This window comes from Dipodomys merriami, unplaced genomic scaffold (genome assembly GCF_024711535.1).
Source record: "Dipodomys merriami isolate MVZ:Mamm:240054 unplaced genomic scaffold, mDipMer1.0.p SCAF_142, whole genome shotgun sequence".
Taxonomy (NCBI): domain Eukaryota; kingdom Metazoa; phylum Chordata; class Mammalia; order Rodentia; family Heteromyidae; genus Dipodomys; species Dipodomys merriami.
In genome coordinates this window covers 1,127,180-1,153,180 of record NW_027202738.1, presented here as the reverse complement: position 1 = coordinate 1,153,180, position 26,001 = coordinate 1,127,180, and the positions used below count along the sequence as shown (strand labels likewise).

Here is a 26,001-nt window from a genome sequence, read left to right as displayed (position 1 = left end):
CCCCGGCCAGCCTAGGGCCAGGCCTAGGCTGTGCGTCCGTCCTGCAGCCCAGCCCCTGGGGCCTTCCGCCCGGCTCCCAGGCCCTGGCCTCCCTGATCTTGAGAGCCGGGGAGCTGCTGCCCCCTCTGCCCCAGGGCCCCGGGCCACGTACCCTGGCCGCGGCTCACAGCGGGAGGGCCTGCTCCTCAGACTCGTGCTCGCTGTCCTCCAGCTGCTCCAGGATCCCGTCCAACACCGCGGACCGCTTTTTCTTCGGGGGCTCTGTGGGAGCCCAGATGGAAGAGAGGAGAAAGGAAGGGCGAGAGGGTGGGAGCGGTGGAGGGAGGGGGGAGGGGAGAGAGGGGGAGGGGAGGAGAAGAGAGAAATATTAGTCTGCAGTTTCTCCCCATGGGGCACCCCTGCCCCATCTTCCACCCCGGAGGGTGAGCGGCCTCCTCCCTGGGGGTCAGTGGCTAGGCCCGGCTGGGCAAAGGTTGGGGAAACGAGGTAGCTGCCATTTCTGTTTCCTTGGAGGCTTTGGACTATGGGTACAGCGTGCAATACATGCCCTGTGCACGCATGCAAAGCCCAGGAGGCTGCGAGGGATGAAGAGCAGAAGGGCTATCTGACTTGGGCTTTGACAGATGCAGAGGAGTTCTTTGTAACGAGGTCGGAAAAGGGAGCTAGGCTCCCAGGAGGAAGGGGTTGTGGATGCGGCCAGTTCCCCAGCTGTTCCTCTCTGGGTGCCAGCCCTGTCCCTGCCCACCTTCCCTCTCATCCTCCCCCGCCCCTGGCTCCATAAATGTGGCCTGGTCTTGCATTGTCTAACCATCAGTGAAAGGCTACTCATGGAATCCGGCGCCAGGCTCTGGCGCTGGCATGCGCCCCCTGGTGGTAAGACCCTGCGATACACAGCCACTGCTGCACCCCCCACCCTCCAAAGCTGCCCCAGGCCGCTCCCCACCGCTGGTGCCCAGCGCAGAGCCCGACATCGGAGCTCAGCACAGGAGGATGAAGCAAGGTTCTGGGGGCAGCAGGTGGCACAGCTAAAGGCACTGGAGACACTGCCTAACTGGGGAAACTGAGGCCTGGGGGAGAGAGAGGCAGACACGTCCCGGTGGAGTGCCCGTGCAGGCCCCGCAGCTCAGAGGGCGGCTGGGGACCCCGTCTCAATTTGCCCGAGGCGCTGTGTCCCCTGAGGGGTCAGCCGGGGCCCGGAGCTGAGCCCCAGGTCCTCCAGGCCGGTCCAGGCCGCTCCGACCGGGCTGCAGGGCTCAGGAGCGGGTGCACCCCTGGGTGTGTATGGGGGGCCTGGCCGTTCTGATTTTGCGCTCTGTAGAGCGGGAGTCCTGACCGGGGTGCCTTCATTTCTCGAGAACCCCCGTCTATGATACCTGCGGTCAGGAGCAGGGCACGAAGCTTGGGTTCGAATCCAGCTCCACCCTGACAAGCTGTGCACCTACAAGGCACATGCTTCGCCTCTCTGTGCACCTCACCCTCATCACCCGGACAGGCTGGGACATGTCCCCCAGCTTAACCATGGTGGCCAATGCTGCTGTGCCATGGGGCGGGGGGAGGGGGGAGAAGATGGCAGGTGACCTGTCACACTGGAGGCTAGGTGGCTGGAGTTCGGGGGGGGTGCCACCCTGCCCCTACCTTAGCAGGATCGAGAATGGGGGTGCCTGGGGCCGCAAGGGTGTGGCGGTGACCCCTGGGAATGAACGAGGTGGGGGGCAGGCCGGGCGCGCAGGCCGCTCCCCACGCCCGTGTGCCTGGCTCAGGTCCTCGGGGGTCAGGGTTCGGATGGGAACCCCAACTGCACAGCCCCCAGGATCCCCGCTGTGCCAGGCAAGGAGCACCCCATGGCTCAGGAGCAGCGACTGAGATCCAGCACCCCCCCAAAGCCCCAGCCAACAGCCTCTTCGCTACACAAACACAATATGCAACCAGAGGAAGGTGGAAGACAACGCGCGGCGCCGGTCCCGCGTCACAGCTGCACCCGGAGATAAACAACAAGTGACTGTCACCAAACACCAACACCCGAGAAATTAACTTGACAAAAAGCTCGGCCGTCCCCCCGCAGCCCCCCGGCCCGGCCCCCTCCTCCTCCCCTCCAACCACCACTTCTGCGATTCTGGAGTTTCTACCTAATGATTTTATTTTTCAATTAATTCCTTGACAGAATGCCAGCCCGCGTCTCGTGTCTCATCGCTCCCTCCCTGGCTGGCGTTCTGTCGCCCGGTGTGCGCGAGGCGCACTAGGCGGCGGCGGTGGCGGTGGGGAGGTGCAGGCGGGGGGCTGGGCGGTGGAGGACAAGAGAAGGCGCTTTGTGGGGTTTTGTTGTGGAGGCAGAGGCTGGGAGAGGGGAGGCGAGGCGGGGAGGAGAGAGGACGGGAGGGGAAGGAAGAGCAGCGCTGGGAGGGGCTGGGAGACCTGGGCCAGGCCACCGCAGTCAGAGGCTTCATCCCTGCGCCTTGGACACTGCTCCAGGACATGCTCTGGGGAGGCTGAGGCAGGAGGATCGCGGGCCGGGGAGTCTGAGGCCAGCCTGGACAACAGAGAGAGACCCCCTCTCTGGAAGGACGTAACCAGAGGCAAGATGCTCGTGACACAGGGAGCACGGCGGTGGCCCCTGCGCCTGTAGCGCAGGACAGCCGTGCCAGCCTGGGCGCCCGTCAGTGCCCGCTGGGGGTCGGCTCCAGGGTGGCCCTCGACGGCGAGGCAGGGGGATGGGCAGCCGGTGTAGACGCACCCCAAGTCCTGAGAGCTAACTCAGGGTGCCCCCGACCCCTGCAGTGGGGTCTGCTCGCCTCTCTACTTCCCGAGAACAGACTGGGTGCCCGGAGGGGACCAGGTGGGACAGCGCCCCCCCTTCACACTGTGGACCCCGCCTATCACAAGCCTCCCAGCCCTTCCTGAGGGGACAGCTGGCCCATCGCCCTGCAGGGCACCGAAGCCCAGCGTGGCTGCGGCCAGGGCTGTGGCCTGCAGCAAATCTTTCAAGCCATGCCCCCCGCCCCCCCCCCCCCGGCTTTAGTCGGTTCTCAGCTAGCTGGCCAGGGACCGCATCTCCCCAATCTCTGCCCGCTGAGCGGTAAGGGGTACAGGTGTGCACAACCCTGCCTGGCCCCAGACCTGATTCTTGAGGATGGGTCAAAAGCTTAATTTCCTGCCCAGGTCTTCCAAAAGCAAAACAAGATGATTAATCCCAGTATTTCCATATTCCCATCTTGTGGGCAAAGTGCAGACCGGAGTGGGTGCCGGCCAATATGGCCCCCGAGCTCCTCTCTCCCCTCAAGGGCCACGGAATCCCCCTCCTTCCGCGCGCGCATGCGGCTGTGATGCACCTGCTGGTCTCCCGACCACACCCCGCCGCTGGCCACGCCCTGGAGGGGGGCCCGCTGTTCTCTCTGGCCAGGTCCCAGGCCCTCGTCCAATCACGGCTGGGCCCTGGCCCCTGCCCCGCCCCGGCCGCCCTGCCCCCCCACCTCCCGTCAGTCTAATTCCATGATCAATGAGGAGGAGCCGGGCGATGGCCTGGCACAGCTGGCTTCCCCGTTAGCCCTGGTGGGGCTTCCCGGCCTCGCCGTGTCGGCTGAGTGAAATGTTTGCGCAAGGCAGGGAACACAAGTCAATAACAATTTCTCTGGATTGGGAGTAAGTACCTTCTCGCACGCGCGCACGCGGACGGCTGCTCCCAGGGGAGGCCCCGCACGCGGGGAGGACCGAGACCAAGGGCTCAGGAACACTGGCCTCGTGCCGCCGGGGGAGCCTCAGCCGGCCGCCTCTGCCCCGGCTCGCCCACGGACCCCCACCCCCGGCCGGGCCTCTGCAGCCTGGCTCCAAATAATCCCACGTCCTGATTCTCCTTCTGCTCTGCAGGGGCGGGGGAGGGGGGGATGGACACTGGGGTCTATTTGGCCCTCTCCGCCCATCCTCGTCCGCTGGGAGGCCTCCTGATCTGGTAGCAGCTAGTATTACAGGGCTTGGCCACCGCCTGCTGCCCAGTGTGTCTTTGCGTGGTTAAAATTGGAGACGCAGTCTCCCGTGAGCTCATGCCTCTGACTCCTGCCTTGGCTTCCCCAGAGTTGGGATTGTAAGTGTACAACACTCGTACCCACCCCCCCCTTTTCTCAGTCAGCAGGGCTTCTGGGCATGACCAGCCTTGTGGAGCCCAGATCCCCCCCCCCCCCACCAGATGGAAGATGAACCAAGTCAGCACCATGCAAGGCCCGGCACATTCTAGATGCTGGGCCCACACTGGCCGCCCTGCTGATAGCGCCGCTCAGGTTCTTAGTGGTCCTCCCTCACCCCCACCGTCGCCGAGCCCCTCTGTGACCAAGGCTCAGGGCCAGGCTGGCCGGGGCCTGGGGTCAAGCAGGTGGGCAGAGAGTTGTAATGGTGCCCGTGAGCCTGTACTGGCAGGGGTGGGGAGCTGAAAGACGCAGGAAAGCCACCCCGGGAGACGCTCACCTGACCCTCGGGCTGAGGCCCGGGCGGGGACGGCCGGCGGCCCCCTTCCCCGCAGGCAGGCGGCGCTGCTTGGGCGGTGGGAGCGTTTTCTGCGGGCCTTTCCCTCCGTCTCCACCCCCGCCGGCCGGGCCCTGCGCTGCCAGCCACTTGCCATGCCGGTCATGCCCGCACTCCCGGCTCCGGAGGTGAAAGGTAACCGGCGCTAACCACAGCCCGTCAGGCCTGCCCAGCTGGAATAAGACAACGCGAGGAAGCAGAGCCGTGCTCCCGGCCAAATAAAAGCCTGTTTGCCCGGCCTCCCTGGCGGCGAGCGCTTAAAACCAAGGGCTTGGCGGCCGATTTCCTCCGTGCCATTATGTTCTCTCGGCTGCTCGCGGGGACCCGCGGCCTGCGGGGCCCTGAAAGCCCGGCGGTGCCGCGACCCCGCTGGGCTGGAACACGCTCGGGAAGAAAGGGACGTGGCCAGGGGCGGACTTCCCTCTCTCCCTCTCCCTCGCTCCCCTCCTTGCTCTCTCTTTTCACAACAGCAGCGCTCCACGGGCCCCGGGCTGCCCATGAGAAATGTGATTCTTGGCCGGGGAAGGGGGGGGAGGCAGGGGAGGCTGGCCTCCATCCTCCCCTCCCAAAGCACCCTGTGTGACTCGCCAGGTCTGGGCCAGCTCCAGGCAATGTTTAAGACAGAGAGAGAGGAGCCCCTGATTAGGCAGGAGGGGGGAGGTGGGGGGGACAGGCCGCCCTGGGGGCTGAGCTGGGGTGCAACACAAGCTTCCTCAGCCAGCATGGGCGGTGGCCTCTGCTGGATCAGCACTACGCCCTTCGCCCTTCCCTCCTCCCGAGCGCACCTGCCCTCAGCCAGGCGGGACTGCCAGCGGGAGGGAGGGGGGGGGACATGGGATGTGGGGGGGGCATGAGCCGGGCACCATCATCTCCTGAGCCCAGCGATACCCCAACAGCAACATGGACCCCCCCCCATTACGTCTACCATCCGGAAGCCAAAGTGGGGACCGCCCAAAGTCACAGACACGAGGAGCCAAGCACTGCACACGGGGACGGCTGTGCAGCTCGCCGGGAGGCCCAGCACCGCGTCGCCCTTCTGCCCGGCGTGGCTGGCTGCTGGCTGCCTCCCAACAAGTGTCCTGCCCTCTCTGTGCCTCTGCTGCGTGACGAGCTAAGCACGGTAGCGCTCTCTGTGGCGCAGGACTGAAACGTGCCCAAGCCCACAGGTGGCACATCTGTCACGGTAACTAGTACGATCTGGCTTCACCCCAGCTCCCCGGTGACCCTGGGGGAGGGGGACACAAGGCTGGTCCCAGGGGCGCAGGTGTGTTCACGGTGAACCTCAGCGCTCCGCTGGTGAACCAAGGCTTCCTCTGGGACCAAGGACCCATTCTGGGGCGGCAGGGTGCAGCCGTGCCCTGGCCCGGCCACGCCTGACCCCTGGGCCCGGGGATCTGCTCTCAGGACCGGGTGGCACCCATGAGCGCTGCCAGGCCCTGCCTGAGGACCGGCTAAGATGTCGCCTTTCATTCTGTGGTCCTCATCCCAGGAAGCCTTTGTAGTGACCGCGCCGGGTGGAAGTTCCCGCTGTGATCAGAGGACACAGCGCCTTCCTGGAGAACCTGGGGGCATTCCCAGCTCACCCCAGCCCAGCTCCACCTGGCCCCGCGGTGTGCGCCTGGGCTGTCGGGTGCCATGCTGCGGCGGCGCCTGGGCCGGCTCTTCGCGCTGGGGTACAGCGAGGCTTCCCGGAGCTCAATGTATTGAAGGCCCCCCCCCCCCCCGCCCCGCCGTGCGGGCCACAAATGCTGAGCCCACAAGTCCTGGCAGCCCCGGGTGGGGGCTGCACCTCCGCTCCAGGGAAAACCTTTACACAAACATTTGCCGAGCGGTGCATTTGGGTCTGTCAATGCCTGTCGATGGCGCAGGCAGGTCCTGTCTGCGCGTCAGCATTTGGGGAGTTATTGAGTTGTGCGTCTCCGACTGCACAGGGGACCCAAAGACAGGCGGATTGCAGACAAAGATGGCCTGGCCCAGGCACATCACAGGGGAAGAGGAGAAGGAGCAGAGGGCGGGCGGGCGGACGGAATGATCGCCGACACCTGGGCAGGCAGGAAGGCTTCCTGGAGGGGGTGTGAGGCATCTCTTAGGCTAGCTTAGACTAGACCAGGCCTCTCTTAGACTCCAGCCCTGCACTGGAGAGACAGCCCGTGGGAGGGGACAGCGTGGGGAGGAAGGTGTGTGTCTGGGGTGGGGGGTGTGGCCAGGGCCGCACTCACAGCCAGGTGACCATCGCTAAGCCAAGGCCCCACAGCGGGCAGAATGTGGCAGCTGCTCTGCCTGACTGCAGGGGAGACGCGGAGGCGGGTGTGGGGTTGGGGGGCGGTGGAGCTGGGATTCGAGGTCACGCACCCCTTGCAGCGCCCAGCTGCCATCACCCCGTGTGCCGTGGCTCGGCCTCTCCCCTCTTCCTACCTGCCTGGTACACATCTAATACCCCGGCTCCCTCCTCAGCCCCGGCGACCCCGGCATAAGAACACGGCCGACATGCAGCCATCCGGGTCACCACGCGATGCCCCGTGTGAGGAAGGGGAGGGGCTGGGCTGGGGGACCCGGTGGACCACGGCCCACGCCGTGGATGAACAGTGTGGCAGGAAGGAGCTGGGATAAATGCCCATCTCTGCCTCCGGCCTGGGCACCGTGTGCCCAGCTCAGGGACAGGGGACTGGGCACAGGGCTCCGCCGGTGGGCGGGGCCCCGGGCACACTCACCGTGGTAGCGCTCGGCCGTCTTCCGCCGGAGGGCCTGCAGGGTCACCTCGGAGTCCGCCCACTCCAGCACCAGCCTCCGGCCGTACAGGTGGGTACTGTGACACAGGGCGTTGAAGGCTCTCTGTCGGAGGACGAGAAACGCAGCCCGTGAGTGACTCGGAACCGGGGCTCCCCCAGGCCGCCCGCCCGCTGCCTGCCGGGGTCTCTGGCCCCGGTGACCCTGGGGGACATGACGTTCTGTCCCTGGGGGGGTGACCCCTTTAGCTGGGCGCCCCTCCCGCCGAGCTGTCGGCGGCGGCTGCAGCCCTGGGAGGAAGCCTGGCTCTTTTTTGGTCATTGGATGACAGGCGCGAGGCCCCGACTGTCACCCTGTCGCCCGCCCTGGCTGTTGGTGGCTCGGGCCCTGTACTGCTGTTCAATGCCCTGCTTCCCTGCTGTCTCAAGCTGACTGCAGCCGGGGCTGGCCTGGCCCACATCCTGCCCTTTCTACAGCAGTGAGATCCGATCCCCTCCCTCCGCAGGAAGGGAGGCAGGCCCTGGCGGTGGGGACACAAGAGCCACGGAACTCAGGGCTGCCGGCCCGCCGGCCCCTTCCTGGGCCAGGGGGACGGGTTCTCCGAAGGCAGGCTCTGCCTGCCACCTTGGGCCTCTGGACTGGTCGACAACCCGTTCCTGTGAGGCCCTTCGCAAAGGAGGCTGGGAAGTGACCTTGGGCCGGGCCCAGCGCATGCCCAGGCACGGACGCGGCACCTCTTCAAGCCGGAGAAGCACTGCCACCCACCAGACGCGTCTCAAACCCAGGGAGTCTTTTCCTCTCTCCCCTGTTTGCAGAGGGCCAGGTGCTGAAACTTTCTTTCCTCTCTCTCTTTTTGACTTTAATTTAAAAACCTCCTTCTGACTGCCAACAGAGCCCCTGCGTGGGTTTTTTTTTTTTTTCCTAGGCGGATATAAAAATGCATCTGGACCCCGAGCCGAAATGGCTCATTCTGAGCTCTAAAACACTCGCTCAGCTGGCAAGGCAGGGAGGTGGCGGGCGGGGGGCCGGGAGAGGAGCTGGTGGGGAGCCCGGCATGGCCGATATTCCAGCCGGGCGCAGGGTCCCCCAGGAGCTGCTTCCTGGGGACGTGCCAGGCGAGACATGGCATCTGGTGGCTGCTCGGATCTCAACCCTGGGAGGGAGGAAGTGAGACTCCAGGAAGGAGGCCCGGGCGAGACACCACGGATGGAAGCAGCTCCTTCTTTCCTGTGCTTCAAAGGGCCCGTCTGTGCGCATGCGTCTCTGTTCACTGGAGGATTCCCTAAAGGTTCCTTCTCCCGCTCTGTACCCTGGAGGAGCCTTTCATGATCAGAGACGCTGTGTGACTCGGGGAGAGCTTGCTGTCTCTGAGCAGCAGTAAGGAATGGAGAGGATTTGGCGAGAGTCTCAAGCTTACCCGGCCTGGCACGTGAGCGCACTGAATGTGGCCTGTTGCCACTACCTGTGCCCGCCTTCCGTGACCGTGCGGGGACGGGGGTGGAGGAGGGGGAGGGAGGAAGAGGAACGACGGCAGGGTGGACACAGAAGCCCTTTTGTGTTTGCACGGAGAGCTCGGTATGTGGTTCTCCCAAAATAGCAGCATCGCCCCAGCCCGGCCGGTCCCCACAGGTTAATGAAGGGACCGGGGCTTCCTCCCGCGGCCGGGCGAGGACGGCTAAAATGGGCCTTGGATAATCCGGCGTAATTGGGTTTCATTAGAAGGGCACAGGGAAGCTCCTTGTTTTTGAGGTCCCGGGGCGGGAGGGGGCAGGCCTGGTTTCGGGCCACGCCACCTTGCCGCGGGCACAGGCTTGGGGTGGGGGTGGGGAGGGATCGTGGCCTCCTGCATCCTTGCCTGCCTTTCCCTGAGGATGTCGCCGAGCTGGTGTGGCCGGGCCTGGCGGCCATCTTTCAGGGTGGAGGAAGGTGCTGGAAGGTTGTTAGCACAGTGCTGGGCTGATGGCTCCACAGCCTCTTGGGGAGAGCAACGGCCTCTCCAGATGACAAAAAGGCTGCTCTGTGCCTCTGGCGGGACTCCTGTCCCAAGGGGCCCGTACCTCCCTGGGAGGCGGGGGGCCGGGGAGCCCTGCCAGCCAGCCTGCCCCAAACCACCTGTACCCAGGGACCCGGGATGAGTGGGTCCTAAGCCGGCCAGGAGGCCCCCGTGTGCAGAGATGGCTCCCCGGGCCCAGGTGTGCTAGGGGAGGGTCCGCCGCATGCCCTGTCCGCACAGCAGCAGTTCCTGCGCTCCGGGGACAGACCCTGCCCTCCGTCGTGAAGCCTCGCGGTGGCTTGTCAGCCTCTTCCGGCCCCAGCAGGGCTGGAGGTCTGCCCGCCAGGGTGGCACTGGGGCGGGGGTAACCCAAGCTCCCTGTGTAGGTCGAGGTGACCCCTCAGGTCCCCCCGGGAATGCGCTTCCTGCACAAACACCCATAGATGGCCCATTTCCAGGCGAGGGTGTCCAAACGGCTCCCGAGGCCCTCAGGGCCCACACTGGAGGCCGACGTTTGAACCCCAGTGCCCTTTGCCCTCCAGGGCCCTGGGTGGGCCTCTGTGTGCAGGATGTCTGCAGGGGAGCCGCCGGCAGAGCTGCTTGCCCCTGAGGGGTGCCAGGCAGCATTGCTTACTCTGAGTGGCTTGTACCGATTCTAGATCCTTAGCCCCACGAATGTGCTGGCTGGGCCGGAGCCCCTGCCTTGAAATGCAAGTTCAGGATTCAAACCATTTTCCTTTCCCCGTGGGCCGCGATGAGAAGACCCACACCAGGACAGGTGTACAGGAGCTCAACCAGGGACACGGGTGCCGAGCACAGAGACCACCCCTCCACCCTGCTCCCCGCGGTGCTATTTCCTGGTAGAGACTGGGGTAAGAACATTGTCGGGGTGCCACGCGAAATGCCCCCACCCCCCGCACTCAGCATTGCCGGAACGGGGGTGGGGTGGGCTTGGGCACGGAGCCCACCCCGCATGGTGGGGAGGTGAGAAATGAGAGGGAGAGAGGAGACGCCGACTGGAGACCCCACAATTAAGCCACAGTGGAGAAGCCCTGCCTGCCAACGCCAGCCGCCATGGCGTCTCCCACCGCCGGCTCCCCCCAAGTGTTTATTTAAGCCAACACATTGCTCTGCTAATTGGATAACATTCCATGTGAAAATAGACCTTTTAAAACAACAGCAGCGACGGCAAATAAAAACAGCTGCAACCGCCAAAGTACTGCATGGCGGGCTGGGGAAGGGGGGAAAAATTAAAGGCGCCTTGCACGGGGCGCGGGGGGGGGGGGGGGGAGGGGGCACGGGGCGCGGGGATTCATGCGCGCGTTTCCGGGTGGCCTGTCTGTTCTTTGTGCCCTTCTCACCTGTGTGGTCCTTTCTACAACCTCCTTAGCCAGCCCGGGCTGGGTCAAGACAGGAGCAAGCAGCTTTCAAGGCAACAATGCCTGGTGGCCAGAGGGCGGGGCGCACCTGCCCAGGTGAGAAGGCCAGACCCGCCATGTGCCCTGCCCCACGCCTGGAGACCCAGGCAGGCGGGGCGTGGAGAGCTGGCTCTCTATTCAGGGGGGAAGCCAGGCTCTTCCCAGCTGTTGGGTTCACCTCCTTCGGGCCTTTGTGCCTCAGTTTCCACAACTGTCAAGGGGCTTCCTGCTGCCTGTTCCTGAGTGCTATGAGGATGAATACTGTCCTGGCCAAAGATGGGACTCAGCTCCCAGCTGCCTCCTTCCTGAGCTGTTACAGCGGCCTAGAGCCCCGCCCAGGGCCCCAGCCGCGGCCCCTTCCTCCTCCCTCCCTCCCCAGTACCCCGTCATCACACCTGGAGACTCAGATAACAGTGCTTCTTAGCGGCACTGACATTTACTGCCCGGGACACTGGGCGCTGATGAAATGTCCTAGGCTGGCAGAATTTGCCAGCTCATCGATCGGCTTCCTGCGAGCAGGGTTCCGGTCACCCTGGCCTGTGTCCAGGGAAGATGGCCCAGGCCCCACCCCCAGCTTAGCGGGAGCGGTTTGGTGCCAGCCTGGGCCCCCCCCCCCAAGCTTCTCAGTGGGTTACACAGCTGGAGTCCCACGGTGTGTGTGTGTGTGTTTGTGTGTGATTTGGGGAAGGAGACGCCACGCAGAGCCCCTCCTGATCTCGGCCATCACCATCACCGGTGGTGGTGGTGGGGGGGGAGCCCGTGGTGAGCCGTGTGTGAGGGGCCTCCCTGCCCCCACTCAGCGCCTCTGGGGTTCTCTGGGGACCTGCCACAGCCTCCAATCTCCAGGTTGGGCTATGAACTTGACCCAGAAGCGGGGGGACTGACGGACCTGAGTCCCTGGGGATACGCCAGGCGGTCTCATGGAGAAAGCACGAGAGCTCAGGGATGACAAGGACAAGCCCAAGCTCCAGGCTGGGGGAGAGGGGAGAGGGGAGGCAGGGGGGATGGAGGGGAGGGAGAGGACAGATGAGGGGGGAGGGGAGGGAGAAGGGAGGGGAGTTCCCGCCCTGCAGGCCCCACCCCGCCAGTGACCACTATTTCTGACACTCAGTGTGTGGGGAGCGGGCAGCCGGGGCTCTGGGTGGGTGATGGACCGGTTCCGCCCGCTGACTGGGAGGGACCGAGGGAGGAGCGACAGCGGGTTTGGAGAAGCAAAAAGAGCAAGGGAGCTTGGCCTGGCAGAAGCCGCTGGAAGGCTGGGAGGGCAGGGGGCGCGCCCTGCACGGGGCTCGCAGAGCTGCTGCGGCCACGGCGGGGTTAAAAGTAGCGCTTGGTGAGGTGCCGGGCGGGAGAGCCAGTCCACATCGCCGGCGGGGGGGACCCGCCACGCACGGCACGTGCACCCCGAGGACCCCTGCCCTAGCCAATACCAAGAGCCCAATGGTCCAGCCCGGCAGAGGGGCCTGTGAGCCCAGGCCGAAGCCCACAGCAAGCGTGGGCTCTGCAGCGGCCCTGTGGGGAAGGAGGGCCTCCAGCCGTCGCCTGGAGCCCAGACACCCCCAAGGCACCCCCAGACTCCTTAACCTACCAACCGAGGACGCCTGCGCGGTGGGATGGTTCTTACATCAGCTCTGAGACCTGTTCCACCAGGGGGAAACTGAGGCACCCGGCTAATGATGGGAGCCACACGGCAGGTGGAGAGGGCTGGCTGGCTTACAGCCTGCATGTCATCCACCAGCCTTGCCACCGCGTTCCAAGGCACGGCGCCTGGCTCAGAGTCTCCGCGGGACACCGCCTGCTCTCTGCAGCGAGTGGCACCCCAGCGGCCTGCGCCGCCTCTCCACGCTCCCCGCGGTGGCCAGACCCCCGGGCCGGGCTGAGGCAGGGAGGACACAGCCGCCAGGCGCTCGCCACGGGCCTGGAACTCTCCAGGCACGGGGCAGCAGGTGGCATGTACTCTAGTGTGTGCAGAGGACAGACACACACACACACACACACACACACACACACACACTCTAGTGAGGGGCTGGGTTGTGCAAATCAGCATGGCGACAGAGAGCGGAGAGAAGCTGTGGAGGCTCCCTGCTGACCGGCCCCCTCTCCTGAAGGCCCCCCCCCCCGGAAGGGGGCGAGCGGCACCTCACCTTGGCATCCTGCTTGGTGAGGAAGTCCACAAAGCCGAACCCTCTGTGGGCGCCGGTCCCCGCCATCTTCTTGGGCAAGCGCACCGTCTTCAGCTCCCCGAAGGTGCTGGAAACAAACGGAAGGCAGACGTGGGGTCAGAACCGAGGCCTGTGGAGGGGGCTGCCCGCGTGTGCTCCGTGGCGGGCGGTGGGGAGCCTTCGGCGCGCCCCCAGCAGCTGGGGGGGACCTTCCTGTGAGGTGACCAGTCCCCCACCCCCTGCTCCTGACTGTACTCTGCCAGGGAGAGGGGCTGCTCACGGGGTCGGTGGGGTGCCCCTCCATTCGGGGCCAGGTGCGGGGATGCCCCACGCGGGGAGGGCAGGCGCGGAGCCCTGGCGTCTAGCCCCAGGTCGAGGCCGGGCAGGTGCCCTCGAGGCTGCGCCACACAGCACCTCCCTGTAAGCCCCGGGTCCCCTCTCCAGGGCTTTCCTTTTGATACCTGCTAAGCCACAGCCAGGCAAAGCTCTGGAGAAGAAGATGGCCCGGGGTTTCCTTAGAGGAATCAAACAGGTAAACATGGGCTCAGTCACCCCTGGGCTGCCCCTGTCCTCTCCACTGAGCTAGACCGTGGAGGGATTCTAGCACCAAGGGGCTGGGCTGCCTCAGCGTCTCCCGCCCGCGCCGACCACCTAATGTCCATTTATCAAATCCATACGCCCGGGTTGCTACCGATAAATATTTAATGTGCACGGCATCCGAAGAGGGGTATTAGTTTATTTGAAAATCTACACACACTGATGGCCACCCGACACATACAACAACCGCTCTCTCCCTCCTTCCCTCCCCCGCCGGTCTAGGAGGCTCTGGGCCACGGACGGATCAGGTAAGAAACACAGCAAAGGCCTCGAGCTCTTGTGAAATGATATAAGCTAAATCCGAGACGTTAACCCACGGCCCTGCCGCATGACCAGGCATCTGCCAGCCCCATTTCCGGAGGCAGGACGGTGTGTAAATGCAGCATTATGAATCCTCAAAATGAACCTGCACGTCTCCTCCCGCTCTGCAGCCCTGCCTGCGTCCCCCCCCCCCCCCCCCCGTGCGTCCAGCTGATGACAGGGCCGGCCTCCGGGGAAGGGGAAGAGTGGGTGTGGAACCGGCCAGCTCCCCGCTGTGAGGCAGCTCTCGGCCGATTTAGATTTAGAGTGGCCGGGGTGGTGGAGGACCAGACACAGGGCAGGTGGGGTGAGATGGAGGCCGGAGCGCAGCCCACAAACCCTGCTCTATGCTGCCACCTAAAGGCCGACCCGGCCCCTGACACACAGGGCCTCGGTCCCTGCGCTAATCCCCAGGTCGGGGACACAGCCGGACACAGCAGGGCAGGGGTGCACAGATCTGTTCCTCGCTTGCACGAATGGTTCTTTGACTCCGAGTCACTGGGACATGAGGGATGGAGGCTGAGAGCTTTCACACCTGGAGTATGATGGCGCTGATGATGAAGAGTGTGGGGGCCGGGCAGGTGCTTCAACCATGGGCCCTGGCAGCCTCTGGGGCTTAGCTCCCCCCCGCCCCCCCAAGGCTAGGCTGACATCACCCTGCACCAACCAGAGACGGTTCCCTGGGGTTGGGGGACCCCATGAGAGAAGAATAGATGCAGATCTTTGTGGCTCAGCCAGGAGGAAGTTTTGGCACCAACAGAGGAGGTGGTGGTAACCATGAAGGTGGATGTGGTTGGTGATAACTCACCCCTGCCCACAGAGCGGGGGTGAGGATGACTCGGGACGCGTGGCCATTGTCCGTGGCCCCATTTCCCAGACTGAGAAGCTGTCGGGAGCAGCAGCAGTGCCTGCTAGGAAGCGGTGGGATTTGAACGGGATGCAGGCACCAACGTCCCTCCCCGCCCCCCCGCCCCCCGCCTTGAGCGGGGACCAGTCATTCCCAGGAGCCGGCACCACTGGGCCCGGGGTGCAGCGGGAAGCCACCTGTGGGGGCAGCTGAGGGAGCCCCACACACCCGGTGGTCTGCCCAGTGCCACGGGGCCCAGCTTCCCCCACGCAGGGGCTGTGTGCACACCACCCGCTCTGCCCCGGGGGTGGTGGGCTCCGGGTGAGGACAGCCGGCACCCTCTGCCCAGGTTTCTTAGCGCGGCGTATCTGTGCGTGCGTGCACGTGTGAGAGAGACGAGAGGCTGACTGTTGAGGCTCAGTCCTCTCTCTCTGCGGCGTGCTGTAAGCTGCGACGCTTCGTGCATGGTAAGTAGCCGGAGGTCTGGAGATAGGCGAGGGAAGTAATTAAAAGGTGGAGGAAGAAGCTGGTGAGGAGGTTCCCGTGGCCCGCGGAAGTGGCGTTTGTGGGCTCGGCGGGGGGAGCCACGTCGGAGGACACGGGAGCTGCCACACGGCTCAGGTGGGGACGGCCATGGCGGCTTTGGGAGAGCGCGGCTCCAGCTGAGCGGCAGAGTGGGATTAGGGTTAGCTCTGAGAAGGAACTTCCCAAAATGCGCGGCTGAGACTTCAGGGCACCCCCCGCCCGCCCCGCTGGGCCTCTGGGCTCTGCCCCTCTCTGGGCTGTGTGCCCACCCTGGGGACGGCAGCGCTGCGACCTCCACGTGACAGGGCTCGGGAGGGCGCCTGCCCCGGGACACTGCACGGGGCACTGCACGGGGGACCCGTGGCCAGGCCCGGGTGCGTGCGTAACGATCACAGAGAGCCAGCCAGAGAGAATTCAAAAGAAAGAAAATAAGGGGGGGCGGGGGGGGAGCGGGGGAGGGAGGTGGAAAAAAAAAATCGATGAAGTACCTTTAGCTCCTTGGCGATAAGCGACATATAACTAGCAGCCATTATGAAGGTCCTTTTCTGACTGCCAAGTCCACAGGGCCATTTTTAAGAGCAGCTCCCGAAGGAAGTCCCTCTGCCCGCACCGTCTCGTGGGGAGGGGGCGGGCATGGGTGGGGGCAGGGTGGGGGAGGGGAGGCTGGGCAACCAGAGGGCACCTGGGGACTCCTCCCCGGCCCGTGGTGGGGGGGGAGGGCGGCCTGGGCTTCCCCGCTGCGAGGATAATAGGAAGCACAAAATAGCAATTACTGTATCCGAAGCTGTGAATAAAGGGGCCAGGCCGGCTCGCTCTCCCCCAACGCGCGCTCACACTTCCCAACAAACTCACACCTCACTTTTCCAATTATTTCATTCACCCCGGGTTCACCAATTACCCTCCCCGCACCCCGCCCCGCGGCCCCGCCCCTCTGCCAGGCCTCCGGCGCGTGATTGGTGGTGGTGGTGGGCGGGGGAGGGACGGGTGTGTGTGTGTGTGTGTGTGTGTGTGTGTGTGTGTGTGTGCGTGACAAGTGGAGTTTGTTGTCACGTTTCTAATTTCTTCCGCGGTGGCGGTGGCGGTATGTGTGGGGGGCAGCGGGGGCTCCAAGGTGTGGAGGGGGGGCAGTCAATTACGCCTGGCCCCCATAAACAAGTCAGGCTATGCAAAACATGTTTGCACACAGGCCCCTCCATCCCGGGGGGGGGGGAGGGGCTCCTCCCTCTGCTCCGCCCTGGACCCCAAGGATGGGGGGCGGGGAGCATAGTCGCCCCATGGGCAGGGCCCCCCTCACCTGCCTCACGGCATTGTTCTGGGAGTCGGTGTCCACCCCCCCCACACCCCCCGCCCCGCCCCCAGGAGAGGACTGGGCGGTTTTAGATGAGAGCACACTGCGGCCAGGACCTGTGGCCAAGTCTCTTGGCATTAGGAAGCCCTGCAACTACACCACAGGCTTCCTAACTGCATGTGGACGAGGCCCAGCTGAGCAATGGCCAGTGCCTGTCGGGCCTGCATGGGGCCTGCGTGGGGCCTGTGTGGGGCCTGCGTGGGGCTTGCATGGTGGGGTTCTGTGTGGGGCCTGCATGGGGCTTGCGTGGGGCCTGCGTGGGGCCTGCATGGGGCTTGCGTGGGGCCTGCGTGGGGCCTGCGTGGTGGGGCTCTGCGTGGGGCCTGCGTGGGGCCCTGCGTGGGGCCTGCGTGGGGCTTGTGTGGGGCCTGCGTGGGGCTTGCATGGTGGGGCTCTGCGTGGGGCCTGCGTGGGGCTTGCGTGGTGGGGCTCTGCGTGGGGCCTGCGTGGGGCTTGCGTGGTGGGGCTCTGCGTGGGGCCTGCGTGGGGCTTGTGTGGGGCCTGCGTGGGGCTTGTGTGGGGCCTGCGTGCACTTCCTGCCGGGGCCTCGAGGCAGTGCCTTCCTCCCTCTCCCTCCTCCCTTGCTCCAGAGAACCTGAGGTGGCCTTCCGCTTGTCCCTACGCCACCAAAGACAAGTCTGCCCCATGGCCTTTGCACCTGCCCCTCGCATTACCCGGAACCTTCCTTCCCTGGATTTTCTCAGAACGGACTCCTTGTCGTTCAGCTCTCGGCTCCGAGGCGGCCTCTGCCACGGGCCTTGCTTGTCTGGCCTCCTTAGTTGATGCTGCCTCCTGGTCCCACCGCCCCCCCCCCCCAGCCATCTGGCTCGCCATCTGAAGGGTGGGTTTGCTTATTTCCCCTACCCTTTGCTAGAAGCTGTGCTTGGGGCTCCAGTTCGTGACCGGCACTGGGATCTCCAGTGCTAGTGGAGTCAGGGCTCACTGCCCCCCTCGCCCACCGCCCACGCGGGAGGCCAGCTCTGGGGGCAGCGCTGTCTGGGGTCCCCCGAAGTGCCTACATTTACTCCTGGGGTGTGTAAGTCCCAGCAGGATAGAGGGGGAGGGTTCACGCACAGGACGCGGGAAGAGCCACAGCCCCCCCACACACACACACATGCCAGGGCACGGCGTGGCCATGCGTGGGGGACGTGGCGTGAGGGCGAACCGTGTGGAGCAGCCCGGGGCTGCCTCGCGCGGGGGAGGCGCTCGGGCATCTGAGGGAGCCGCATAGAGCCGGAGCCTCTTCCTCACCGTCCTCCCCCGCTCCCCACCCATCACCCACCGCTCAGCCTGGAAAGTCACCCCGGCACCAGCCGCACCCCACTCCTTCCATTCTTGCCTCTTTCTGGGGGGCTGAAAATGGCTCTGCTCCCGAGGAGGTGGCAGAGGAGCGTGGGGGGGCCCTTCTCTAGATGAGGAGTCCTGGGGATGAGTGGGTAAGTGGCTCTGCGCTGAGTTGGGGTGCATTCCTGGTGGCCGCCACAGAGTCCGGAGCGGCTCTGGGGGCCTGGCTCGGGGCCCCACCCGCCCACGGGGAGGAGGTGGGAGGGAGAAGAGGGGCGGGAGGAGGAGGGAACATGGTGCGTGGGAGCACGGCTGCGGTGCGCTGGTCACGGGCGGCGGGAGGCCTGACACACGGGCGAACCAGCTCGCCTGGCCGCCGTGGGCACTGATTTCCCACCTTGGGTAGACCAGGCCCTCGGGACTTCTGCGTTCTGCGAGTGACAGCAGCCCAGCCCGCTGACTCTCCGTGCATCTTTAAATACACCGAAGCAGAGAGGTGCTTTCGGGATCCCCGCCCCAGACTTGAGCCTGAGCCTGAGTGCACGGCTGCCAGCGGTCTCGCGGCAGGGCCTGCAGGCTGTTGAACAGGTGGGGAGGCCGACACACACACACTCACAGGCCGCTTCCAGATCCACCAAATGCACAGGGCCATCCGCGGTGAGCCAGGCCTCACGGGAGGTTGGAGGAACCCCCCTTCTCCCCGCATCCCTCCCACCCCTCCACCAGCATCCTGTACTACAAAGGGGTGGATCTCTCCTTGGCTTGAGAATCAAGACGTATCTGAAGGTCAAGTCAGAGACAGAGGCGAGAAACGGTGACTAATACCTGTCACCCTAGATACCTGTCATCCTAGCTACTCAGCAGGCTGAGATCTGAGGATCACGGTTTGAAGCCAGCCCATGCAGGAAAGTCCATGAAACTCTTAGCTTCAATGAACTACCAAAAAGCCAGAAGTGGAGCTGTGGCTCAAGTGGTAGACCAGCCTTGAGTCAAATAGCTCAGATACAGAGCCTAGGCCTTGAGTTCAGGTCTTAAGCAGCGTGTGCATGTGTGCAAACACACACATGTAAGCACACACACACACACACACATACACACACACACACATAAGGCAACTTCAAAACTCATGGGTCTTAAACTCCTCCTAAAGGACATTGATGGGAACTCTGGGTAAAAAGGCTTCTGGGATTGAATCTGGCTGGAGTTCAGCAAACCTCTGCTGCATACCTTGTCAGTGCCTTTAAGATGTTAAAGGCGGGGGGGGGGGGAAGGGGGGGAAGGAGAAGGATTGGGATTGGGGGGGAGGGGGGAGGCTGGGAAGGGATGTGAAGGGTAAACAAAGGAGGAGGCTGCAATGCTTGGTAAGAAATGTACGCATTATCCTGCCCATGTAATTGTAACCCCTCTGTACAGTATGTTCACAAATAAAATAAAATTAAATTAAAAAAAAAAAGATGTTAAAGGCCCAACAGGTCTACCTGGAGCATCTAGCAAGAAAATAGAGTGGTCTCTTGACACAAGAGACTGAACTCAGTGAAACATAAGTAACTTCCTCCTCCCACCCATGATTTCCTGGCAGGACACAGGTATGCCAGAGAGCCGAGATGAAGGCAGGAAATGCAGGCTGGGCGACACTTGTGCCGGCTGGCTATGCAGGGGGTGGCTGTGGGAGCAGCACCTGGGGTACCCCGGCCTCTGAGTCACGGCTGGTCCATGGCAGACCCACAGCCCCGTTGCTGAAGACTGGCTTTGTCGTGGGTCCTGGGTACCCCTCCCCATGGAGCTGCAGAGATGCGCGCACCCACTCAGGGCTCTCCGTGATGCCCAGCACGGGACCAGCACCCCCTGCTCAGCCCTTGCCGCGGTCTGTCAGAGCTCTGAGGAACGGCGGTTTTCCAGCCCATGCAACGCCACTCCGGTTTTCCGAGGAGCGGGAGGACGGCGTCTGGAGAGGCGTGGCCCGGCCGCGAGCCCCGTGGGCCCCGTGGGCCGCTGGGCACAGTTCTCTCCTGCTTGAAGCAGGGTGAGAGGAGCAATGCCGAGGCCCGGGCGTCCCTCTGCTCGGTTTGTGAAAGGCACACAGACTGCTCCTCTCTGGCCACCTCCAACACCATTAATCCCATTGTAGGAAAACAAATGGATGATTCTGGTCAATGAAATCGGTGCGAGAACGTGGCCAGACAGAGGTGGGCCTTCAGAACCAATTTAACACCTTCGGGTGGCCTCGCCTCCGTGCGGGGACACGGTGAACGGGGGAAGGGCAAACGCTGAGAGCGCGCGGGAGAGGGAGAGATCTGGCCTGCTCACTAGCCTAACACCAGTCAGGGAATCAATCTACGACCCTGCCGGCTTCCCGCCGTGACTTCCACCACAACGCCAGGACTGGCACGGGTCCCCGCCCCCACGTGCCCCACTGGGCACAGCACCACGGAGCTCAGAAGCTGCTGACCGACAAGGGCAGTGGGGCTGACAGTGGTAGATTCCAGAACGGCTGACAGCCCCAGGTCAGACAGGCAGAGGCACTTCCCCTCCAGCCACTGTTCACCTCAGCATGTAAGTCAACCAGCGTGTGGCCCGCGCGCCAATAAAACTTTATTTATAAAAACAAGCAGTTGCTAGGGCGTCTCCTAGACTCATCAAACGACAATGACCGCGGGTGGGTGGGCCGACGGCTGTGTGTCCCTTCCTGGCTTTCCTCTCTTCCAGCCCTCACGACTGGGTCCTGGCCGTGCGTAGGCAGCGACTGGCCAATTGCCTGTCATTTGGTGGACGTGGTGCTGGACTGACTTCCTTCAAGGCCCCCAGCCCCACAGGAGGGCAGACTGAGCGGGGGACCTGGCCCAGGGGCTCGCGGCTCGCGACACGCAGGCCTCCCTGACGGTGGAGGTGGGGACACCCTCTGCCTACCCACGAGCCCCCACCCCGGTCGGCACCCGCCCCGGTCCGCAGGCCTGAACATCTAGCGATGGCTGCCAGCCCCCCGGGAAGCACCGGGCAGGTGGTGGAGGAAGTGGGAGAGAAAGGTCTGCAGAGACTCCTGTTCTATACGGCCCAGTGGGAGGGACGCTGCAGACGCCCGTGCCCGAGACAGCCACCCACTTCAGAGACTCCTCTGCCCGGCCCTGCTCATGCTGGCGGCCCGGAGCCTGCCGTGTCCTGGTGATCTGCCCAACAATGCATCCCAGCCGGGTGTGCCTGCGGTGACTGGGCAGCGTCGACCCGAGCTCCCCTGGGGCTGGCGGCGGGACGGAAGGCCTTGGAGGCTGCCCGGGGCCTGCGGGGAGGCGGGCAGGCGAGCGGCTGGTGATTCATGCCGCCCAGCCCGCCGGCGCGCCGAGAGGGGGGGGGGCCCGGCAGCTCGGCCCAGCTGGGACCACTGTTATTTTTAAAAGTCTGGGAAAGAAAACAACAATAAAACAACTGGCACTCGGGATGGCTGGCAAGTTTGGAGATGCCGAGAAAGGCTGAGATGGATCTGTGAGGCGTGCCATTTGCTGGGGGTCTGAACAGGCCAAGGGAGAACCCGGCTCGATTAGGCGGCGGGCAGCTGCTGGTCCGTCAGGCGGTGCGAGTCAAGGGGCTCTGTGTGGGTCTGTCTGTGGGGGCCCGGGGTGGGAGTGGGAGGGACAGAAAAGGCTCGTTCTAGCCAGGCTAGATCTTTTTTTTTTAAAAAAAAGACCCACTGGGGCCAGATGAGGTTTGGGGTGTGGGAAAATTACAGAGACAAGATGGGAGGAAAGGAAAGCGGAGAAGAACCCGCTGCGATGAAGAAAGGGGGTGCCCTTTGCCCCGGCCATCCAGCTCCAGAACCCTTGTGAGGAGGGAAAGGGAATTATGGCGTGTGAGGCGGAGCACAGAAGCTGCGCGCTGCTCTGTCTCCCTGCGGCTCCGCAGGAGAGGGGCTGCCTGTAATCCCGGCTGCGCCGGCCCGTCCGTTTGGAGGATGGGAAGTGTGGTCACGGCTCGCGCCGAGGCCCAGCTGGCGGAGGGTCTGGGGAAGGGGGCGGGGGGTGGGACGTGGAGTTACCGTCGGAGGACAACAATCAAAGCTTTGCAGGCAGGGTGGGAGATAATTAAAGGCACACTTGGTTTCCCTGGCTGCACTCGACCGCCACGCAACAGAAATTGGACCAGATGTGTTTGTGGAACCCCACGGGGAACAGCGGGGCTGGGTTTGCCATCCTGGCTCGGCGGGCTCGGCCCAGACCGAGGGAGGTGGGGAGGCTGAGGCACAGATGGGAGCTGGGGGGCTGCGTCTCGGCTGGCCCGTCTGTTAGAGGGGCCCACGGCCCCACTCACCCTCCAGCATCCCCCACGAACCTGCCCACGGCAGGAGGGGAGGCAGGCACGGTGGGGGGGCGAGGCCGGTGGCGACACCGGTGCTCCCGGCTGGCTCTCAGTTGGGCCACAAACCCCATTCTGCGGGACAGGAAGTGCGCTTGCCCCTAGCTCGGAGCTGATCCGAGAGGTGCTGCCCGCCCCACCTTCTCCCAGCTGATCCGAACTGTGGGTCCCCCGTGAATCCCAGGAGTCGTGAGGGCGGCGGGCTGTAGCTGGGACATTTGGGGTGACCTTTACCGAGGGGCGGGGTGGGCTGTCATGGGACACAGCCCCCGCGGATCGGGGCTCGGCAGCGCCCTCTTCGCCCAGCCCTGAGCGGCCATGTGGAGGGGTCCCCAGGGCCCCGCACGTCTCTGCCCGTCGTGAGCAGCACAGGGGCTGCCGGGGACGGCGGAGCGGGCAGCAGGCAGGAGTGGCCGAGACGCCCCCCCAAGTACCCCAGGGTCGCCGAGGCTCCTGGCGGCCTCTGCTGCACCGGTGACAGCGGCCTTGTGCCCGACGGCGGCGGCGTTTGTGACCGAGACTGTGCGGCCCACAAAGCTGACGAGCTTACGCGCTGGCGCCTGCCCCGCTCGGAACCCAGCGGCTTCGCCTCCAGCCTCCCGGGATTCGTTTTCCTTAATCAGGTACTTACAGGGCGCTCAGGAGAGGCCGCCCAGGACCGAGTCGACCGGCAATTAGGAGACGGGCGGCAAGCCTCATTAGGCCCCGGCTTGCCCACCTGAGGAGCGGCAGTGAGGGCTGGCGCCTGGGCCAGGGACCCCGCGAACCCCGACCTTTCCATCCATCTGTCCTATGGGGTGACCAGCCATGGGCCTGGGAGGAAGGGGGGAGGCGGGGATCCTCCTTCCCAGTGCACACAGAGCAGGAATGGAAGGCAGCCGCTCCAGGAGAGCCATCTGCAACTGGACCGCAGCCAAGGCAGGCAGCCACCAGGCGGGAAGACATCGCCAGGGCCGCGAAGTAGAGGAAAAACCAGAAAGACAGGAAGGGAGGCTCAGGGCTGAGCACCTGCCTAGCACTTGCGGGGCCCCAGGTTCGATCCCTAGCCGAGCCAGGTGACAAGCCCTGGCGTCGAGGAAGAGACGCACACACGTGTGTGACAGGCGCGCGCAGAGGGTTGGCTCTGGAGTCGCACATGCACACACGCACGCACGCACGCACGCTGCTGCCTATGCAGACACAGAGCTAGAGTTTGCATCCTAGCCTCTGGTCCACCTTGGCTGGTGGCCGCAGGCAGGGTGGACGGTTCACGATGGTCTGTGGTGACCCAGCGCCCCCCTCCCCACCCTGCTCCACCCCAGAGCTCGCTCACTGCAGGGAGCAGGTCAGGCCAGCCCCGGGCTTCTCAGTTGTATCTGCCAGGACCAGGGCCCGAAGCGTCCTCCCCTTCCCTCTCCTCCCCCCCAATCATCATCCACTCCCTGGCCGCTGCCAATAAGCCACCGAGTCTCACGTCCAGGCTCTGGGTCCACAGGACCAGGCAAAACACACACACAGTCTACTCCACACGCACAGATTCTGCACAAATGATCATATACCATGTGACACTTTCCTAAAGAGAGACAAGAGATCTGTGGATGGCACAAACACCAAATGCCCTCCAGCTATGGCTGGAGTGCCAGCTCGCTTTGCTTCAACCCAGATATCCGTGGTGCCTGGTGGAAGCACTTGCTTCCCTTATCGGCTAGGCTGCCAGGGAGCTCAGGCTGCATCCAGGATCCCATGCCAGGAACTCTGACCAGTTGCTTTGCACAAGGCTCCTGCGGACACTTGCCCAGATGTCCCACTGGGGGGAGAGGGGTGCGCTGCTGAGACTCTTGTTGGCAGGTTAGTGAGAAGAGTACTACGCCAAGCAGCACCCCAAGCTGGGTACTTCTACCCTCTTGCTTTGGGGCCCCTAAGTAGCCCCTCCTCCCTGCCCAAGGGCAACTGGACCCCCTCTTTCCCACCAGTTGCTGGGGTCCTGGGCGTGCGACCAACAGCCTGGGTAAGTACAAGTGCTGTAGGCTCAGACATACACACCAAAACACACTGGGAAACACTGGTGCTGGGCCGGGAACCAGCGCCTCACACATGCCCGGCAAGTATGCTGCCGAGTCACCCACCCCAGCAAGACCCCGACAGTCCTAACTGGGGTACCCCACATTTTCACCTGCCACGCATGAGGTGTTTCAGGCAAGCGTGGGAGTATAATTCTGGCTGAGACCCAGATGGACAGACAGACCCACGGACAGACCCACAGACCAGCCCCAGCTCCTTCTGGAGCCTTGTGGGGGCCCTACAGCACCATCGTGGCTCCGGTTCCCCGGGGTCGCACAGCGCAGCGCAGCGTGGCCATGACCACACGCACCAGGCGGAGGCGCCGGGGCTGGGTCACCCGCCTCGGGTCAAGGGTCACCTTCCTGCCCGCTGGGTGGTGCTCCCAGGCGCCAGCTGCCCCACGATCCCTTACTGAGCTGCAGAGATACTGATCCATGCTCCGCGCCCTGTGCTGTGCGCGTATACGTCCCCAGCTCAGAGACGGCGGGGCCTCAACCGAGCCTCAAGTGAATAAACAAACAGGAGTCAAAATCAGGAGCATGAAGAGTGGGGGGCTCTGCCTCACCCCTTCTTATTGCCAGTGTCTCCTGTTCTGTAAGTGCCAGTATGACTGCCACACCAGTTCCCCGGACCACCCACACGCCCTACCCACAGCCCTCCCCTGGCCTGCTGTTACATATATGAGGCTCTTCCATCTGGGGCCCTGCCCCGATGGTGGTGCAAGGAGGGGGGGTGGATGGGGGAACACTGGTCCTGGATCCCCCACCTGTCCTGGTATACTGGTCCTGGATCCCCTACCTGCCCTGGTATACTGGTCCTGAATCCCCCGCCTTCCCTGGTGTACTGGTCCTGGATCCCCCACCTGTCCTGGTATACTGGTCCTGGATCCCCCACCTGCCCCGGTATACTGGTCCTGGATCCTCCACCTGCCCTGGTATACTGGCCCTGGATCCCCCGCCTGCCCTGATACTGGTCCTGGATCCCCTGCCTTCCCTGGTGTACTGGTCCTGGATCCCCCACCTGCCCTGGTATACTGGTCCTGGATCCCCCACCTGCCCTGGTATACTGGCCCTGGATCCCCCGCCTGTCCTGGTATACTGGTCCTAGATCCCCTGCCCATCCCAGTAATGCCTTCTCCTGAGCAAGTTTCTCTGAGAAGAGCCACAGTGGTGACACGGGGCCAGTTGCCATGATACGCGTCGTAATTTAGCCGCAGCGCTCGGCTCCCTTGGAATAATTTAACGAGCTGTCACGGGAAGGGAGGGAAGAGGACAAGCGTCGTGCAGCTTGGTATATCCACACCTCCACAAAATAATCTAAGTTCCCGTAGCCGGAGGAAGCCCCGGTCGGGGAGATGAAATACAAATGCTGTCTGCCAGGACCCAGGTGGGCAGGGCCTTGCCGATCTGCTTCTGTGTGAGGAAAACAAGTGAAACAGAAAACGACAGGGATGGACCAGCCAGTCAGATCCCAACCTGAACCCGGAACCTTCCTCAGGCTGCCCGGCTCAGAGACGGCTGATGCAGGCCCTGCTGTCCCCTCCCTGTGAGGAAGAGGAGGGGGCCTGGGCCGGGGTGGGGGGAGGAGGACACCTTGCCTTTCCTGCTCCCCAGTGGGAGGAGTATGCCCAAGAAAGGGTGCCAAAGGGCGCCACCCCGGGGCCCTTCCTCGCCTGTCTCCGTGGACGGGGCTTCTGTTCTTGTACCTGGGGTTTTAACTCAAGAGCCTGGGGGCGCTGTCCCTTAGCTTTTTTGCTCAAGGCTGGTGCTCTATCACACACAATTCTATTTCGGGCTTTCTGCTGCTGAACTGGAAGGAAGGCTCTCACAGACTTTCCCGCCCAGGCTGGCTTTGAATGGTCAGCGGCCTGCGGAGTGGCTAGGATTACAGGCGTGAGCTATGGCAAC

General features: G+C 64.1%; 1 protein-coding gene across 2 annotated transcripts in view; it reads right to left on the bottom strand.

Annotated features, from left to right (window-relative positions):
• Rbm19 (RNA binding motif protein 19) overlaps positions 1-26,001 on the bottom strand; it is a 59,383-nt gene that overhangs the window by 6,531 nt on the left and 26,851 nt on the right. For both annotated transcript variants that reach the window (XM_070021426.1, XM_070021427.1), the window contains 3 exons: positions 12,792-12,897; positions 7,221-7,341; positions 152-261 (listed from right to left, as the gene is read on the bottom strand). In XM_070021426.1, the coding sequence (XP_069877527.1) occupies positions 164-261; positions 7,221-7,341; positions 12,792-12,897 (325 nt within the window). In that variant the 3' untranslated portion in view covers positions 152-163. The remainder of the gene's footprint in view (positions 1-151; positions 262-7,220; positions 7,342-12,791; positions 12,898-26,001) is intronic.